The sequence below is a fragment of the Strix uralensis genome, chromosome 4, assembly GCF_047716275.1.
Source record: "Strix uralensis isolate ZFMK-TIS-50842 chromosome 4, bStrUra1, whole genome shotgun sequence".
Classification (NCBI taxonomy): domain Eukaryota; kingdom Metazoa; phylum Chordata; class Aves; order Strigiformes; family Strigidae; genus Strix; species Strix uralensis.
In genome coordinates, this window is record NC_133975.1 from 116,897,426 (window position 1) to 116,916,442 (window position 19,017).

Consider the following 19,017-nt stretch of genomic DNA (forward strand, 5'->3'; position numbering starts at 1 on the left):
CACAAATATCAACACAGAACATCCACAGAACATCCACTGAACACCCACATTTTTCACAAGAGGAAGTTAACTTGCTTTGTTCACGCCACAGGCAATGTCAGTGCTGCAGCAAAATTAGGGCTTCTGGCCTCTACTGGATGCTTGACTTAACAGGCAATGCCTTTGTCCCACTACAGCACCACCATGAGTAGTCCGTGGGAAACATCAGCAGAGAAGCTAAGGAGCAGAATGATGGTAGAGGAAAGTAATGACACCCTTTGCTATTTTTTAAGGATCTCTTCCACTGCTTTCTAAATTTCTCAGTCTCTTGTAGCTCTGTATAAATGCTTACAGAATTAATTATGAAGGCAAATATGTAGCTGCAGTTACAGATCATGAGACAGTTGTGCTGTGAAATCCTTCTTCTGTTGTAGTTGGTTTGCTTCCATTATAGTGAATGGCCGATGAGATTTAATTACTGTCAGCAGATGTAAAGGCAGCAGAGCAACAGCTGGCCTGCAGTATCTGAGTTATAAATCGCTCACTGAGGCCAATGAAAATTCAGGTAGGTCCCTGGACACTGGAACTGTCAGTGGTTAGTGGGCAATGAGTACATGTCAAGGTGTAAGTGGGACTCTGACTTTAAGCACCACTGGGCAACTTCCCTGGGTACCCACAAAACCAAAGGTTCACCAACCTGGCTGCACCACAGGAGTCATCTGCTCCTACTGCGACCTGTTCTCAAACACCAGTCAAAGCACTAAGCATAAGTAGCTGTACTAATGGGACTTTCCCTTCTCTAGTCCTGGAGTCCTGACCTGAAATCATTCATTTCCCCTGGATTTCATCAGCCTATGGGCTGAACAAAACCTGCAGGACTTCTGTGTTTATAGTCAATGCTAAAACCGTTATGCATAAAGGCAGCAGCCACAACTCTTGGTCAGAGCTTTCTGGACTTGTCTCTGTAATGCTATGAAACAGTCACTCCTTGGTATAATCAGTATAAACCAATGGACTGTCACTGACACCCTCTGTTTTCATTGACCGCTTCTTAATTCTCAATTGCATCCATAACATGCAGAAATATGACAAATACATTTATTATTGTGTCCCATGTATAAGGAAAAAAGCCCTTTCCAGGTGAAGCCATGACAAGTTTGTATGTGTTAACAGATTTAGTTCTGTTCGTGGAAGATCAGATAGAGTTACCTTTGCCTTGGGACAATTCAAACCACTAAGACATAATAAGACTTAATGCTGATGTTGTTAACGGATAAGATCTTGTGACTGACTGTTCAATAGTTCATTATATCTGGAAGTCTCACAAACTCTACCCCTCACTGACACAGTTGGGAGAAGGACTGCTAGTGTTCCTAGCAGCATCTAAAGCTTTTGCTTTACAGCTGTCAATCCTTTAGCACTGCTTTTGAAAGCTACTTCAATCTGAAACTATTCTTTCATTGCCAGACCAGCTGGAACACCTGTCTTCCCAGTTATCTCCTTCTGCCTATGAACTGGTGGGAAATAGTGAGCTTTTCCAGTTGTGCCTCATCTCTGTTCCTGCCACAGCCCAGGGAGCAGGTGTCTTATGGTCGCTCAGGTTTGTCGTTGCCTTCCTATGATGACCACACTGCCAACTAGCCACTCATGTTGTTCCTACCCCAATTCTTTTACCAATCCAGCATTTGATTTAGAGGTCACTAACTTTGTCCTGATCTCTAAAGCAAAGACTATTAATGCAACTCTAAGAAATGGGATGAGGTTGAAATGTTATTTATTAAAAGTGCCTTGTTTTTAGATCTACTGGAAGGAGCTTTAAAATAGTATTGCTTTTCAAAGCTCATCCTCCAGAAAGAATTAATGTGAAATGGCTTTATTAACACTATCATTTGCTCTCCTTGGAGCTTTCTGCAGGGTAAGACACTCAGGCTAATCATAGCAGACCCTAACATTAGAAAAATCTGTGGAGGGTCATTTGCCTGGGGGCAGAACTTCAGAGAAGGAGAAATATTTTTTCTTTATCTGTCGCTTCTCTCCCACCTGCTTGCTGGGTTTATAGGCATTTGTGTTTGATGAACTTTTGCCTTTGCTGCTCAGCTTCTCTGTTTTGTTTGATCACACAGCAAGGTCAGAATCTTGCATTTCTGACTCCATTTGTTGCCATGGGAATGACTCTGCTGTCACAAACATGGTATTATGATGTCTCTGCAGGACTGAAGAGGAGGCACACAGGAGCTCTAAGGGTTTGGTGCTTTCAGCAAATTTGCAATGATAAACCCTTAATATATGAGGGCCCCAACCTGCACACACTGAAATCCATGGGAGATTTACCATTAACTTCAGCGTCTGCAGCAGGATTACGCACAGAGACAACTAAATAAAGTCAGGATTGCGAACTACTTATTCAGAGAGTTCAGCAGATACCCTTACAAATGGATTAATTACTTATATGCCCAGATTCTTGTATACATGAAACCTACATTAGTTCTGTGGCTTTGTGCTTGTTGGAACAATTGGTGATATGATTTTTTTTTTTCTTTGGTGGTAGTACTACTAGAGGTGTTAAAGGATAGAAAATTTTGAAGGAGACACAGTAACTTTTAATAGGGAGATGATACAGTTGGAAAAAGCAGGCAAGGTTTTGGGCAGTGACTCCTTCTCCAAGTGTGAAAAAAGCAGCACTTCAATTTTAGTAAGACTATGTCAAGGCTTCTTTAGGTCTGTGCTGTGAGAGAGATGCTTTCAGGCTGTGATGACCTGAGACTATGGCACCAATAGAGAATTCAGGAGGATGAGGTTCAAACCTCTGCTCTGCTGGGCTCAAGAGTGATCAGGGCTGTACAAATCTACTTGGAGTCAGGACCACACTCCAAACCCTTTAGCACATCATTCTGGGTTAGAAAAGGACAGTCTGACACAGTCTTACCTTTGCAAAAGAGAGTTTGAACATTTGATTTCCATATGAGATCAAAGGTGGGAACCACAACCCTTGCTACAGACTGGAATTCCCCTTCCCCAATCACTCCAGCTACTGGCATCAGTACAGCTACTACCCAGCACCCACAGTGCCTGCAGTGCGTGTGTCAGATCTAGGCTCCACAAAATATTCTGAAATCAAATCTTCCTCTGAGGAAAACTGGCAAAGCTCCAGTGAAGTCAACAGAACTTTAATTTCCACCATCTTAGAATAACAGCTGGAATACCTGGGTATTGAGCCAAAGTGTCAGAGACATTTTTGAAACACACATGGAAAAGGAATAGGTTGACATTTAAAAAGAAAATATACTTTTAAAGTTCACCATCAAGGATAAATGTCCTCCCCCTTCTCCCTCAAAATACCAGGACAAGCAAGGACTGTCAAGGGGTAGACGGCTGTGTTTTGTGTAATGCTAAATGCATGCTTGTTACCAAATGAACTGCACTGGCTGTGAACATTCACATTTGTACTTGATTCATGTTGGGGCGTTTGAATGACAAGCATTGGTTTAGATCTAGGGAGTCCTCAGCACTTAAATCTGTTTGCAGTTAATAACTCCTTACCAAATGCACCATGAAAAATCACTTGGATGGGAAACAGCAGAAAAGCACTTTAGAACTTGCTACATAATATTCCTGTGTAAGCTGCTGAAGTGTTTTACTAAAAATCAGTGCACTCCCTGGTTTGCTATTGACCACATTCCAGGATATATGAAAACACACAGTTAATCTTGCTATTTGAGGGAGCAGAGGAATATAACATCTTATGCCATGCTCATTAGTGCGTTTTTGCTGCTGCTTGTATGTCACCAGCATGCCTGACAAAAATCATACCTGCACCACTGAATCAGTGATCCAGCAGAGAAAGAAATTTAGTCTGAAATCATTCCTCTTACCTTAGAGCATTTCACTGAGAGACTATCCTGGGAAATGCACTGCTGCCTGAAAACTCCTGCTCTCTCCATGGATAAAGGGCCCAATGCCACAGTGTCTGACAGACACTATACAAAGACCCCAGCAGCCATGCTGCTTCATACCAGTGCTGTACCCAGTCCAAGTATCCTGTGTTCTACAGCAGTCGGCACAGATGCGTAGGTACTAAAGCAAGCATAAATATTTTCTCCTTAATATTCTCAGCCTCTAATTGCTTCCATCTCAGGCAGCTTCCTGAGCCTGATGTAGCTTGTCCGTCTAGTCAACGCTCAGTGAATCTTTCTTCCAGACACTTGTCTAGTTTCCTCTTGCACCTATACAAACTACACAAAGTCCCCAATATCCTTTAGTAAGCTGTTCCACAGGTCAACCAACTGGCATGGAGAACAAATCCTTTTGTTAGCTTTGAACCTGACCCCTAGTTCTTTCTTGTGGAAGAGATGGAGAGTCAACCCGCGTCTATACTCTCTGCACCATGCATGATTTTGTAAACCCCTGAGTTAAATGCTTAGGCAGGATGAATTCAGGCCTCTCTCCACAGTGGGAAGATCACAACATAATGGGCTTAAACTATAGCAATAGGGACAGAGGAAGTGCACCTTAATAGGAAGAACAGACAGGCCTTGGAAAGAATCACCTACATAGGTATGAATTCTACCACTTCATTATTCCTCTGAGAATAAACAGAGCTGCCAGGAAGGCTGCAACAGCAGCTTACCATACGTCCCTTTAATTCTGAATAGGAGCATGCCATCATCAAGCATCATCACTTTTTTCGGTAAAGCCTTATGAGTGATATTTTGGTTCTGAGAGGCCCTGGACTTCTGCCACTTGAGATCCCACTGGGTACTAATTCAGTTGCCACTCACAGAGGCAGGTTATTGCCAACAAGAGATCAGTTCCAGGAGAAGCACAGGCTGCTCTCTCAAACTAAAGCAAATTGGGTTTTTACCTCAATGTGAGATAGTTTGGAGCTGGGCTCCTCATCAGTTCTCAACTCAGAGCCACGAGCATCCCTCTCTAAGATAAGCAACATACTGCAAATCACAGCTGGTCTTTTCAAAAGCGAAATAATCTGGGGGAGCTGGTCACTACTGTTGCCATAGAACTGAGCATCCAACATGCTCTTGGGCAAAGCTGTGGCTCATTCCTATACACCACAGCAGCAATTAAGAGTTGATTACTGTCAGTCAGAGTTTATGTGGCCTCTGCAAAAGGACAGTGAGCCACTGGGTTCAGAACTGTACTTTCCTAAATGCAAACACTTCCCAGGTTAGGCAACCGGCAGCAAGGAATGAGTAAGGATGGTTGGGACTCTTCTGAGTCCTGTGCTTATCATTCTCCATCTCATAAAGAGCTACCAGAATGAATGTGCTGAAGGGAGGTTAACTGAGGTCACACAAGCAATTTTAGCTCTGACATTTTCTATCTTCAGATTGCTTGACTTTGCAACCTTAACGTTCTTTTCAATTCTGGAGAGCATAAGTGTATGTACATAAATAAGTAAGTATACTGGCAAATTACAGGCTTTGTTTTCTCCCTTAGGGCAGATTCTGGAGTACCTCAACATGGCTGGATGATAAACTAGAATCTTTGATGAAGGTTTCATTTAAAAGAAACAGAAAACAAGGAAAAGCCAGGAGTTTGTATCTGAGATTTCAGCAGTCACATATGGCAGATACTTCAGACTTTCTGCTGCAAAGTCACTTAGAACTTAAATACTGTGCCATATGCTACTGTGACACAAACGGATTTATAAAGGTTAGCTTCTGTGTGCATATACAACATGACATGCTTTTAGGAGAAGCATGCCACAGGACAAGGGCTACAGCCTGACCTGTTAAAGTAGCACTGATTTCTAGAATTCTCCAGGCCTAAGCAAGCAGAAAAAAAATCACATCTTTAGCACATAAGTAGTGGAAACAACTTTCATCTGGAAAGTGTTTGATATGTGATAAAAGTTAGGAAGTACTGTGGAAGATTAGTAAAGTGGTAGGTAGGATGGGTAGCTAAAAATATCGTACTTCCATGTTACAAGAAAATGAAAAGTCAAACTTCCAGTGAGGTAATTTTGAAGCACATTTTCATATCCAACAGCAGGCAATGAGTTACTCTTAGTTTCTTAAGTGTCATAAGTGAAGTATTTACAAAAGGTTCAGAAGAGGGTAAGAGGTTTTTAAACCAGTTGTACTGGTTTTGGCTGGGATAGTTAGCTTTCTTCAAGTGTAGCTTGTATGGAGCTATGTTTTGGATTTGTGATGAAAAAGTGTTGATAACACACCCATGTTTTAGTTCTTGCTGAGCAGTGCTAACACTGAGTTAAGGCCCTTTCTGCTTCTCACCCCACCCCACCAGTGAGGAGGCTGGCACGGGTGCACAAGATGTTGGGAGGGGACACAGCTGGGACAGCTGACCCCAGCTGACCAAAGAGATATTCCATACCATATGGCATTATGCTCATAAAAAAAAAATTGGGGTCGGGGGGTTGGGGATGTGTGAGTGTGAGTTTTACCAAGGATGCTGTTACTTGGGGACTGGTTGGGCATTGGTTTGCTGGTGATGAGCCACTGGGGGTTTTTTATATCACTTGCTTTCCTTGGTTTTGTTTCCTTCTTTTACTTACTAAACTGCCTTTATCTCAACCCACAAGTTTTCTCACTTTTACCCTACCACTTCTCCCCCACATCCCACTGTGGGGAGAGTGAGCAGCTGTGAGGGGCTGAGCTGCTCACTGAATTTAACTGAATTCAATTAAAAACACAGGAATACTCTACCAGCTTTAATACACTCATAAGCAATGCAATTTATCCCAATAAATATATTTTCTACTTAAGAGCAATGCTGCACTACTTTTAGAAGAAGAGTTACCGGCAGCTAGTAGCTGGATGACTTTTCAGTCCATGTATCTGAAATTTAGTAGAAGACACCAGTGTTGTACATTTACTCAGGAAAGCAGAGAAGTAAAACAACTTCTCCCAATTTCCAGCTTCCACTCAGCCTTGCAATTTGAAGTTAACTAATTAAATTTGACATAGAAAGAAAAAAAACTGAAACAAAGACATGTTCTGGAACCTGTAGGAGAAGCTACTGATACCAAAAGCTGGTTTATCGCGTCAACAATGTATGTTTCCAGCTGCTTTACCAGTGACTTCTCTAAAGTCAAGATTAAACTTTTCTTAAACTTCAGCAGTCACCATATGTAATTTGAATATGATTTGCATTTTATTTAAATAATATACAATTTGAAGTATTGATTACAAGATTATTGCCTACCGTGCTTCTTACAGTAGTGTTAAAACATTTTTCAAGTATATACTGGAAATCTGTTTCATTCTGCTATTGGTCAACAAATCTCTCTCTTGTTACCTTTTAATTAGGAGGTAAAACTATCTGCTGAGAAAAATCATTCTAAGGTATCTCCTTGGTGAAAATCTGCAAATACTTCACAACATGGTAGGCTACTAAAGGATGCATCTTTTCAACAAAAAAAGGAGGGACCACCAACCACATACCTAGCTAATACCACGTTAACAGAAAGTAACAAGGTGTCCTGGGAAGCAAGATGTCTTCTCCATCTTGCACCAGCACTGCTGTAGAGGAAGAGCATTGGCAAGGCATAGAAGTGGCAGAACCAGATAAAAGACAAACAAAGAGTCCCTGTTTTCTAGCATTTGGGAAAGCTGTAACGTAGACTGGTAAACAACACGAAACCTACAGAAAGAAGAGCAGACAGGCAGGCAGTCTCACAGGTGCAGTAACGTGAAGGGAAGCTCGTGGGCCTGCTGCAGAAGTAAGGGGATGATGCTGTCTGTCACAGAATACTTAACAGTAGGTCAGAGTTAGGAAGAGGCAGCCAGGATTCTTCAGCTTTCTATTTTTTTGCCTAAGTTTCCTTTCTGAACAAACATCACTGCTGAGGGAAAATAAGTCTATCTGCTATTTTTGAATGGTAAGATGCCCTTCTTCCTGTGTTTGGACCATGGTGTAATTTCTAAAGCAGGTAGGCACAGGTTTATAGGCTCTGTGATGGGAAAAATACGAAGACATATTCTCTATATCTATAAAACAGATATTGAAAACTGAGGGAAAGATACCTTTTAATGAGTCTTTTCCATTTTACTAAGAATGTAATTGTACAGAAGACTCCAAGTGGCTAGCACACAGCAGGACTTCAGGAAGACAAACGGGCCATGTACTTTCAATAGAGAGGCACCACTAACACAGGCATGTACACACGATGCTGTGCATTTTTGTAATGTGACTTTCTGCCATGAAGAATTCTTGTCATACCTGCACCTGGGCAGAGCAGAGTGCATTACTGTTTTCCTTCTAGCAAGCTATGGCAGCTCTTGCTTTGCACAGTTTCCTGAATGACTGCATTAATTTGATTGACTCCTGATCAATGGTGTCTCTAAGTAAGATTAAATTACACATTCCTTCTGTGTTATAGGAGATTACTCTTAGCAGAATCTCAAAGGAAGCAATTAGCTGACCACTGATGTAATGAATCCCAACTATTTTGTTTGTACAAACAATAAAGCCAGAATCATTTGTTTAGCAAGGAAGTGTAATTACTCTGAGCACTCAAGAAAATAAATCAAACAGTGCTACCTAGACCCGTAAATAATGAGCCTTTGACTTCCTATTTATGCTAAGAATGCTCATGGACTATTTTCAGGTAGCTGGGAGCCAACCTTTGAAAGTAACATTTATCATAGTTATTGAGCATTTGCTTGATTATGTCTTTGAGTGTGCTAGGTGCCCTGCAGAAATATCCATCTACATTGCCCTGTCACTGGCACCTGCTAAAAATTCACTGCAGCCAGTGCAATTTCCTGCAACTGTTTTTTGTTAATCAACAAGAAGTTGCTCACATCACAATCATTAGCCCATACTGTTCCTAAGGGCACCAGTGGCTAGGGGGCATGCCCTCAGCAAAGGATGAATGATCAGAAAAAAAAGCACATTAATATACATGGAGCAGGCTCTATTCTGCCCAACATTTGGTGATGCAAGCTAGAAACGGAATAAAAACAGAAGGTAATGGAATGAGACTGGTTGCAGCTGGGTCTTTCCCTTCTCCAGGTTGATCTGCTGCTGCTGCAAAATATTCACAGTTCAAACAGGAGAGACAAGCAGAGTCACCGGGGACCTTCTGTTGCAGAGAGCAGACATCAGTCCAAAAATAGCTGAAATTCTCTCACCTCTGCTGATTTTATGTGACCCAAAATCATGAGGGAGCTGACAAATTAGATAACCTGATCCCATTGCATGCAGACTCACTGGATGTTGCAAGTACAGTGATGCAGCCCCCAATCATGTGTACTTTCTGCGGTAGTTCGTTTCCTTCATCAGGGTTTTGAAAGGATATTCATATCATACAAAAATATTCTCCCTAATCCTTCTGGAATTTCTAGCCACACTTTAGGTGTTAAATCTGAATTTAAAAGAAACCGTAAAGCCACGAATTCTGCAGTTAGTTTGCTTTTCCTCTTCTCTCAGCCTGAACAGCAACGCACCCAAAAGGGATCAACATTATTTTCTGTGCTCAACAATCTTATGGCACCACAGGCTCACACCCTGACAAAAGCCTTAGCCTGAATGGAAAAAAGACACCTCTGCTTACAACACTTGGATTCTCATTGTAGTGACACTGTTTAAATAGGGAATGAATGCTCTGAAGTCAGTAAAATCACACTGAAGTGAGCAAGGTGTAAATTACTGCAACATTTGTACTGGCTGAAGGGAAACTGCAAATCACTTGGTGCAATGGGAGCCATTTCCTTCATGCTTATGAGGTATTTCAGTTCTTCATTCCTTCCTGAGCTGTTTCTCTTTGTTTGTGTTCAGTAGCTATTAAAAACTCATAGAATGCTTTATATTGTGCTCTTCCTGTAGGCCTAATTGACAAACGTTCGCTGCTTGCCATTATGTTATTCCAATATCCTTGAAAATTAACTGAAGACTTGTTTCCTTGGGAGAAGTTAAGGAAGAATAAATACCACCTACTCTGAGACAGGTGGGACAGATGAATTAAAAAATTATATCTAATTGTGCAGTGGAGATGTGCTTATGCCTAGACTTTTTGTTTTGTCTTCCCCTACAATCGACGCAAAAGCAGAGAATTCCATGGTTGGTCTTCCAGAATATCCCTTTAGGCCTCTTCTAGGGAAAAGCAGCGCTACTAAGTGTTTGGCTGCCTCTACACCAAGTATTAAAGTGTCATATTGTTTTTCCAGCCTGAAAAACTCTGGTGACTTTACTGGATGACCAACAGTACCAAATGCTGAGCCAGACAGGCAACAACAGAAACTCTTTGGGGGTTTTCAGGAAGGGTGAACTGCGGCCAAAACTCTTCAGGGGATGTGTGAAAACTACCTTAAATTGGTCGGTATTCCACTGGGGAAAAATACTGGAGACGTTACTCAAATGTGGAGTACCAGAGGAATATGTCATTGGAATGAGGAAATTGATTTCTGGCCATACCAGAAGCGCACTGTACTGCACCCTTTAAACATCGGTCTCTTCTAAAGAGACGTTGCAACTGGAGAAATCAAGGGTTTGATTTACCTTAAGGTGATTATGCAATTATGTTCCTGCAACATGTTATTCATCCAATCTACTTTGTGTTGGGCAAATAAAGCCTTATTCTATTCCTTCTGAAAACAAACCGAAAGTGAGATCACAGTACAAAGTAGAAGCTAACAGTGTCTGTAAACAAAGCAAATTGTGACAAAAAGAAAAGACTCAGTTCAACACTGCTCAGGTCAACAGAAAAACTTGCTGACTTTATGAAAATGGGATCAGAAATGCTGTTCGGGTTTAACAAGAAACTGGCAGTGTTTTGTTTTCTTTAAGCTTCTCCTTATCGTCTCCTGTACTGCTTCTGTTTCTTATGTCATCACTTCCAAAAGAAAATCCTTCATAGGAGGAATTCTGCTGCTTAGAATAACGACTAGTCTAATAACATGAGACAAAACTCTTGACTTTCTGTGTTGTTCTGCATTAGGAAGAAGATTGGCTGAATGACCCAGAGCAATTTTTTTCAGAAGTGCCTAAAGAATTAGAAGTCCATTTTCAAAATTATTTTAGGGACTTGGCTCCTAAATCCTTTAGAGAGATTTGGCCTCTTCCTTTGTCTCTTTTGAAAAATTAATTAAGTTCATATAGCATGTAGATGTTAAAAACCAGTTCCCCTGCTTTCCTAGGAGATGGATATTTAGCTTCTAGAGATACAGTAAGCATATCTCAAGAGTTAAAACTCTGTAATATTTTTCCTTTTAAAATCTGGAGAAAATAAACTTCTTTAAGAGAGGCTCTTAATAAGCAAATTAATCTCAATAATATTTAGAAAAGTTTAATTTAAAATAATTATCTGCAAAATGTCTGATTAAACATTTTTTAGCTTAATGATAGGAAACTGTCATACCTTTCTGAATGTGTCTGGTTCTTCTGAAGATCCAGGACTCTGTTTAAAAGAAAAAAGAAAAAGGCAGCATGAACTTAAGATCCCAGTGGAGACTGGAGCCTATAAATGAGTATTCACTTCACAGGGGATGTTTCTTTCAAATTCATGGTCACCTGGATAGAGTGAACCAGTAGGAGATTTTTTTTTAATGAGCTTTTAAACACACATTAGGCAGAAAGCTGATATGTTTTCAGGTTCTTGACCATTTGAATCAGATGAGCAGTTCTCCCAGCAATAGCTTTGACTTTACTGACACCTATTGACTGTATTCATGCTTGCTTACACAAGGTTTTGGTCAACAAAGCATAACTCATTACAATCAATGGCAAACAATTCTTAGAAATAAACTCTTTATTAATAGAGGTCATGCTTACCTTCCATGCACTCTACAGTATTCTAAGTAAGCTTGGATTTGAAGACAAGGTTTCCTAAATGAGAAAATTTTCAGGTACCTCAAATTTTAGGTGGAGTTCAGATACCTTCCAAAGCACTTGCATACAGAAAGTACCAAATGCACACCTGCAGTCTAATCCTCCAATTAAGGTATCTTGAAGTTGAACCCATAATGTAAGTAGTTAAACTAGAAAAATCTTAATTATGTATGTTTACACTAAGAACATGGGAATACCTTTAGCATGCCCTGGAATATCTTATATATGGGGATGAATTCTGTCATCCTTTAGCATGTCTTATATCTAACAACTTGTTAACTTCTTTAATCATTTGGTTCGTGCATTAAAATACTTCCTCTTTATTTCATTCCAAATCCTTAGCACATAAAGACAATTTCAAAAAGGACTAGGTCCTTCTGTGCACAGTTACTTTCTGAATTAGTTCAGTCAGTGGCTATTCTAATCACCCTGTCTCACAGCAGGAGACACAAATAATGAACAGTAAACATATTCTTACTGCAGGAACTATCAAAAAATAATACAATGAAGAAAGTCGTGTGGAGAAAGCAAAAAAAACCCTAAAAATCCATGCGCCCAGAACTGTGTGTATATCCAAAATATTCACACACACAAACATCTCACAGTTCCCAACTGCATGCACCTTTGACAACAGCAAATTGTCATTCTGTTTTGAATCATTTTAAGAAATATTCTGAGCATTGCTTACAAAAGGAAAAAGATAGCGTACAACTCTTATTTTAATGCAAGAATATTTGTGTTTGTATTTATAACTACATAGAATCATAGAATGGTTTGGATTGGAAGGGACCTTAAAGACCACCTAGTTCCAACCCCCCTGCCATGGGCAGGGACACCTTCCACTAGACCAGGGTGCTCAAACCCCGTCCGACCTGGCCTGGAACACTGCCAGGGAGGGGGCAGCCACAGCTTGTCTTGGCAACCTGTTCCACTGTCTCACCACGCTCACAGGAAAGAATTTCTTCTTTATATCTAATCTAAATCTACCCTCTTTCAGTTTAAAACATTGCTATGTTTGTTCTGTCTTTGATGGCATTTACATTACGGAGGTTTTAATTAAGCAGACACACACACATCTACTGTTGAATTATGACTAGCAATGTGAAGCAGCCTAAAAGAGCAATGGCAGAGATCAGCAACTGTGAATTGAGTGCTGTCACCTACCGGTGAACTCATGGACTCTTTCAGTTTAGATTTGTAGAGCATCCATCGGTACCGCAGGTCCTCCAGATCTTCAGAGTTTCCAACGACAGGATGAAGATGAAGAAGGTCCTCAAAGAGACGCTGACCATAAGGCACATGAGATTGCAGCTCCTGCAGGCAAAGACAAAGTCAGCAGCAACTCAAAATTCAAGAAGGCCCCACTTTTTAAACCTAGCATTCGAAAGAACAGTGGTACTAAATCAAACTACTAGGTAGTCTGGAATAGACTATTTGTTATCACTTTTTTGGCCTGAAATGATATAAAAGGGTCCACTCATCCACAGGACTCCTGTAGCCTTGGATATTTCTGTTTGTTCATTTTCTTACAGCATCCATTGTCATTGCATCTGGCTATATTCAACAGAAAGAGAAAGAGTGAGGCCAAATACCAGACAGTGATTTTTATCAGCTTCTTTTAATGAACACCTTTGCCATACCACACTGGAAAAGTCCAGTCCAACAGCTAGATGCCAGGCTGCTCCCTTCCCTTCTATCACTCCAGCTCTAGCAGACCTTTCTTAGTAGAATGGGTGAAATATTTGTCCTAAATTCCCGAGCTTCATCTACTCTAGAGTCTCCTAAAGCCAAGAGCGTAGTGTTTGAATGTTAGGGTTTTTTTGGTTTGTTTTGTTGTTGGTTGGTTGGGGGTGTTTGTTTTTCTTTTTAATTCTGAAAGAATTTGCACTTACTGCAATCTTTGTCTCCATCTTCATTCCCTGAAAACTAACCTCCAGTTTGCTCTGACGTGCCTTAATTTCCTCTGTGGAAGATGAAGTCACAGCAACAATTTTGGTCAGTTTGGTGTTTTCTCCTTGTAACCACTCTTCAAAGTCACGTAGGAGCTTCAAGTGGCTGCTCGTATTTTGCCCTTCTCCTATCCTCTCCTAGGTTACAGAACAACAGGAACAAAAAAGCCCTTACTGTTGTGTCAGATGTTTCCTCTGAAGCCCTGATTGCAAGATCTTAACCTCCAACCTTGTAACCCATAGTATCAGATGAAGCCAATAAAATTGTTCTTGTGAAGCTAATACGATGGCAGATACAGAGTCCCCCTCTCACCTGCTTATGGTTGGGCTCTACGTCTAAAAGATGGAAGGCAGGTCCAGACATCCATCTGCTGTCCACAAATGCTCTTTTCTTCTTGTCAGCCACTGGTCTATTTAACTGCCACTTTTTGAGAAGACTTGAAAACACAAAACCGAAGACATCAGTTCAGTGAAACATCTAATGATGAGACATCCACAATTTGACCAGGGCTATGGGGGACACCTCTGGTGAAATAGCACTATTATTATTATACTATTATTACTATTAATAGTACTGTTACAAGTTATTTCCAACATCTTTTTAACAAAGTAAGATCAAGACAGGAGTGTCTCAAAGCAGCACAGTCCTCTAGTTCTAACATTTCCAAGTATTTTGGCTTCTTTTATTCAGGGGAGTGAGTGACCAAAAGAAATCCTACCTTGACAATATACCTTCCAGTCTGGTAACAGCAGGCAGTATAATCAAGCCTTCCTCAATTTAGTCATTCAATTTTTATGCCTATTCTGACACTATGTATGAATATACCCACACAGTATTAAATTTTAATACAGACTCGAAAATATGAGCAGCAGTTTGACAATGCACAGTGAGGGCAAAATAAATTAAGCCCACATCGTCAGCTAAGAGAGGATTTTAGCTATTCATACTCTTGCAGGCTTGCACAAGGCACAAAACCCAGTGCAGATATAGCCTCCTTGGCGGTATCTCCAGATCAGACAGCAAGGAGAACAGGAAGGTGAGGCAGAACAGCAGAAGTCACCCAGCCTATGTCCTATTTCCTGATACGGACTGGCAGTAGAAGGGTGATTCAGGTCCTAAGGAGATACTGCCTGTTCTCCAACCACGAGGTAAAGGCAGCTTCACAGGCTACTCTGGTCCCCGGATTCTCTAAAATGGTTTTCTTAAAAGTAATGATTTCCAGCTTACAAATGACTGAATAAAATCTCATCTTGCTCCTAGCATTGTAACATAGCTCTTGACTTTCAGAGCACAGAGCATAAAGCATCAAGTGTGTCTGGTCATATAGCAGCAAAGAGCATCCCCTTGAAGGGACATGAGAAAGATGTACATGAACACTTACCCAGCTGCCATCTCCTTCAGTGACATCCATGACTCCTTCAGCTGATCCAGTTCTGCCTGGACATGGGCAGTCTCCTCTGGGGAAGAATTCTCCATGAGCAGCTGGCCATGAGCTTCCACAAGGTACAGCTGGATCTCCTTATCTGGAAACTCAGCTAGCCATCTCTGAAATGTACAGCCCTTACAGTTACTTCTAGGTATCCTGGGTAAAGCAGAGGCTATGTCAGACTGAAGGCCATATTCAGTCCAGGACTATGCTGATTCTGTTGGCACTAGCTAGAAAATACCTAGCGGGAAAAAAAAAATGCTGTGGATACTTGCAAAGAGATAGCAAAACTTAAAGAGTGCAAGCTGTCAATGCACCCCTCCTGTAGCCTTCTTATGAGATATCTTGGTTTCCTGTATGAAGGCAAAAGCTGCCAGCTGCAGTAACCTGCCAGAGTGAATCTAGCATGTAAAGTATTGCTACATGGGGAAAAGCTAGCAGCTGTGGAACGGCTCAGTTCAACACGGAATAGGGTTAGCTAACAGGGTAATAATGTTCAGTGTATTGATGAGTACATATATAGGCAAAGGTAGGTATTGTCCACAGAGATCACCCCAGCAGGAGGAACTCTTTTTCAAACCACCTATCTTTTGATAATACTTTATCCATCTCAACAGTTCTTACCCATTTCTCACTGTTCCTGTCTTTTACTTAGCTCCACATCCCACAGCACAGGGCAAAGCAGGGAGGGAGCAGCAACCAACAGTTATCGCAGGAGGAACAAACCATCATTACTCTCCCCAATCAGGAAACCCTCACTAGAAAACCCCTGCCCTTAATGCCTGAATGCTGCAAAGTGAGTAATTAACATCTTAGACTAAGATGATTTTCTCACCTCAAGGTCTGCCACCCTGCCCTCGGTGTTCTGCTCTCCATCAGCACCCTGGTAGGAGTCAATCTTCTCCGTGGTTACTGTGATCCATTGCTGGAGGTCAGAGAGCTTGTCATTATATGTCCAATGCTTCTGAACGTGCTCTTCACTCTGCTGAATCATCACCTACAAATGATAAAAATATGTTAGCAACTAAACACAGACAAAAAGCAGTTTCATTACCGGATCTAACATTGTGATTACTGGCACAGAATCTCATGGGCAAAAAGGAAAAAAACAGCTGTTAATGAGACACAAAAAACTTTATCCTTTAGAATCAGTGGCATAGAAAACACCTACAAGCTCCTGCAGGCCTGAATTCAACCACATGGGGGGGCATTAAGCACTAGAATAGCTTCCTTCCTTTTCAGCTGAAACAGAATAAATAATACGGTGGGGGTTTTTATACCCCAGTCAATATTAAATACATCTTATACTCCCTGAATCAGAAATGACTGTACAAACCTTTTTGGCAAGAGTCCAGTTCAGCAATAAATGGAATTACTGAGATTGAAACTAGAATTTCACAGTGCATATTAGGGTAACACTTAATCATACATATTTTTATGGTGACCTGCATAACTAAGGTAATTTTATAAGCTCTTCATCTGAGACTGCTTTGGAAGGTCCTTTTATAGCTATGTTTACAAGCTACAAAATGCCTCAGGTCAAAATAAGTAATTATGCAATTGCAACACTTTTCTCTCATTAACTTTTTTGTCACAAAGCTATAAAAAAACCAAATAGTTTGATACAAAAACACTATCCAGGAATCTGTGAAGAAGTCCAAGCACCTCCACGATAATATGAGGTCTTTTGGTCAGAAATCTCAGGCCCACTCCAGAAACAATTTATATAGATATAAAATCTGCGTGGATGGTATCCTATCCCAAAGGGAAATCACATTACAGATAATCAGAGAATCCTAGAAGAGTTATCAAAGTCATAAGAATTCATGCCTTCTTCCCCTGAAATGAAAGTATCTGTCACTCAAAGCATATAATCTCGTGTGCTCAAAGATTTTTTAAAATATTTTTAAATAGTGGGAACTGACAACTCCTCAGGCAACTAAAAACTCTTCTTTATGTTACCTCCAATGATCTCTTCAGGGCTTGAGAGTCAGATGAAAGTTGATTCATTTCATGCCTGTGTGTGGTATTTGACTGAACAAGCTTCTCTACCTCCTCCATTTGAATCATAAGCTCTGACAAGTCATCTTGCATCATCTGCAGAGGAAAAGACAGATTCCATATGGGTAATGTGCTAGATGTGGCAAGGACCTCCACAAAACATACACTAAAAGTAGTTTCATTTGACTGTGAGGGGAAAAAAAAAAAAAAAAGGAACAATCACTGTCATTAAGAAAATATTTTTTTTGATGTCTAGAAGTAAATGTTTCTGAAATAAATGGTTGGATGTTCTTACATGTTACCAGTTGATAACAAAGAAGACAAGTTGCTGAGAAGCTGCCACAGGAGACATAGAATAATTAGCTAAGTGCTGCAAAGAACTATGGTGATAACACCCCTGTGGTCACCAAGGGTGAAGTGGCACCATATACCTGAATCATCATAGCTCACCATGGCAAAAAGGAAGAGTCACATCCCCTCCCTTCTCCTCCTGCCCTTCTCTCCCCTCTGCCGTCCCACTGTAGTGCCTTGAGCAGGCTCTACTGTATGTTGGACCCTTTGCTGAACCAGCTCAAAACACTACCTAGTCGAAAATTATCATCTTTTTATGCTGATTATTTTTTCTTATCTTGGCCAGCTGAATTAGCCTGTGGGGTAAATCCAGCATGTGTCAAAGCTGTGACAAGGGGAAGAGCAGGAAAGGGGGGGGGGGGGGGGGGGAGGAATGCAGAAGGAGGTGGGACAATGGGAACTCCCTGCTTTTGAAGGGAGTTAGATTGGTTCAAGTTATCTTGTGCAGTTTCACTCCTAGTGGGAGGTATCAGGATACATTTTCTTTAGCAATAAAACTAGCCCAAGAAGGTGTGGCACCAACAGCTTCCAGCTTCTTGTTCCTTCTCTCAAGCCCAGTTTGCCAGTTCTTCGACTGCATTGCTTCAATTTCATCTACTCCATGCTATAACTGAACCAAATGAAATTATCTAACACAACCAATTGAGAGGACAAGGTACTGCGTACCTAATGCTAATAAAATATGAATGAACAGAACCACAATTAACTGAGGCTATCACGGTCAAATTACTGTAAGGTACCTGGAGTCTCTGGAGTTGTGTCTTTTTACCCAAGAGGTCAGGTCGCGGTTCCTTCTCTAGATCTAATTCGGCTTTGATGGCAGATAATTTCTTCTGCAAAGGTGCAAAACCAGCATCAAAGTCCTTATGTTGCGATATCAAATTCTAGATGGAGAAAGAAGAAGAAAAAAGATCCAGCATTCCACATATATCCCTTGGCATTATCTTTTCTCAATGTCCAGTTCACAGTCAGAACAAACACCAAGCTACATTATGCAACAGACCACAAATTTATTTCCATATTTGATCAACCTAGAAAAAGGGATCTGGCATAGCTCATTAGTACTAAATTTATATCTATAAAACTGGCTTAGTAAAAGATTGATCATTGTCACAGGCAAAAACTATATATGGGCTTTGAAGCTCACCTGGACTTTGCTCTTGCTTTGCAGCAGACTTCTGTGTAGAATTTCTCTCTCCTTTGAAGCTTGAGCTACTTCTTGCAGGAAAGACTTCGCTCTTTCCTCACCAAGGACATTGTTTAGCAAATCTTTCTTCATCTGTAATGTCATCAACTTCTCTTTGAACTGGGAGCTTTCAGCTAGAGCAGTCTAAAGGAGGAAAATTCTTCCAGTGAAATCACACCAAAAAAAATAAAAATCATATAACCATACTATCCTCACACAAATCACACAACCAAAGCGGTATGACAAAGTCAGATAAAAACAGCATGCTGGGCTGACAAAGGGGTAACAGAAGGTACCTGGACAGCGCCCAGTTAAA

The 19,017-nt window shown here is 40.8% G+C and overlaps 1 protein-coding gene across 10 annotated transcripts in view; it reads right to left on the reverse strand.

The window, feature by feature from the left end:
* Window positions 1-19,017, reverse strand: part of SYNE3 (spectrin repeat containing nuclear envelope family member 3) — a 78,417-nt gene that overhangs the window by 18,625 nt on the left and 40,775 nt on the right. For 7 of the 10 annotated variants that reach the window (XM_074868706.1, XM_074868705.1, XM_074868708.1 and 4 more), the window contains 9 exons: window positions 18,663-18,845; window positions 18,256-18,399; window positions 17,126-17,260; window positions 15,999-16,160; window positions 15,119-15,282; window positions 14,050-14,173; window positions 13,719-13,874; window positions 12,952-13,101; window positions 11,318-11,356 (listed from right to left, as the gene is read on the reverse strand). In XM_074868706.1, coding sequence (XP_074724807.1) covers window positions 11,318-11,356; window positions 12,952-13,101; window positions 13,719-13,874; window positions 14,050-14,173; window positions 15,119-15,282; window positions 15,999-16,160; window positions 17,126-17,260; window positions 18,256-18,399; window positions 18,663-18,845 — 1,257 coding nt within the window. Of the gene's footprint in view, window positions 1-11,317; window positions 11,357-12,951; window positions 13,102-13,718; window positions 13,875-14,049; window positions 14,174-15,118; window positions 15,283-15,308; window positions 15,405-15,998; window positions 16,161-17,125; window positions 17,261-18,255; window positions 18,400-18,662; window positions 18,846-19,017 lie in introns of those variants that run through there. The other 3 variants (XM_074868707.1, XM_074868712.1, XM_074868713.1) reach the window with 3 other exon arrangements.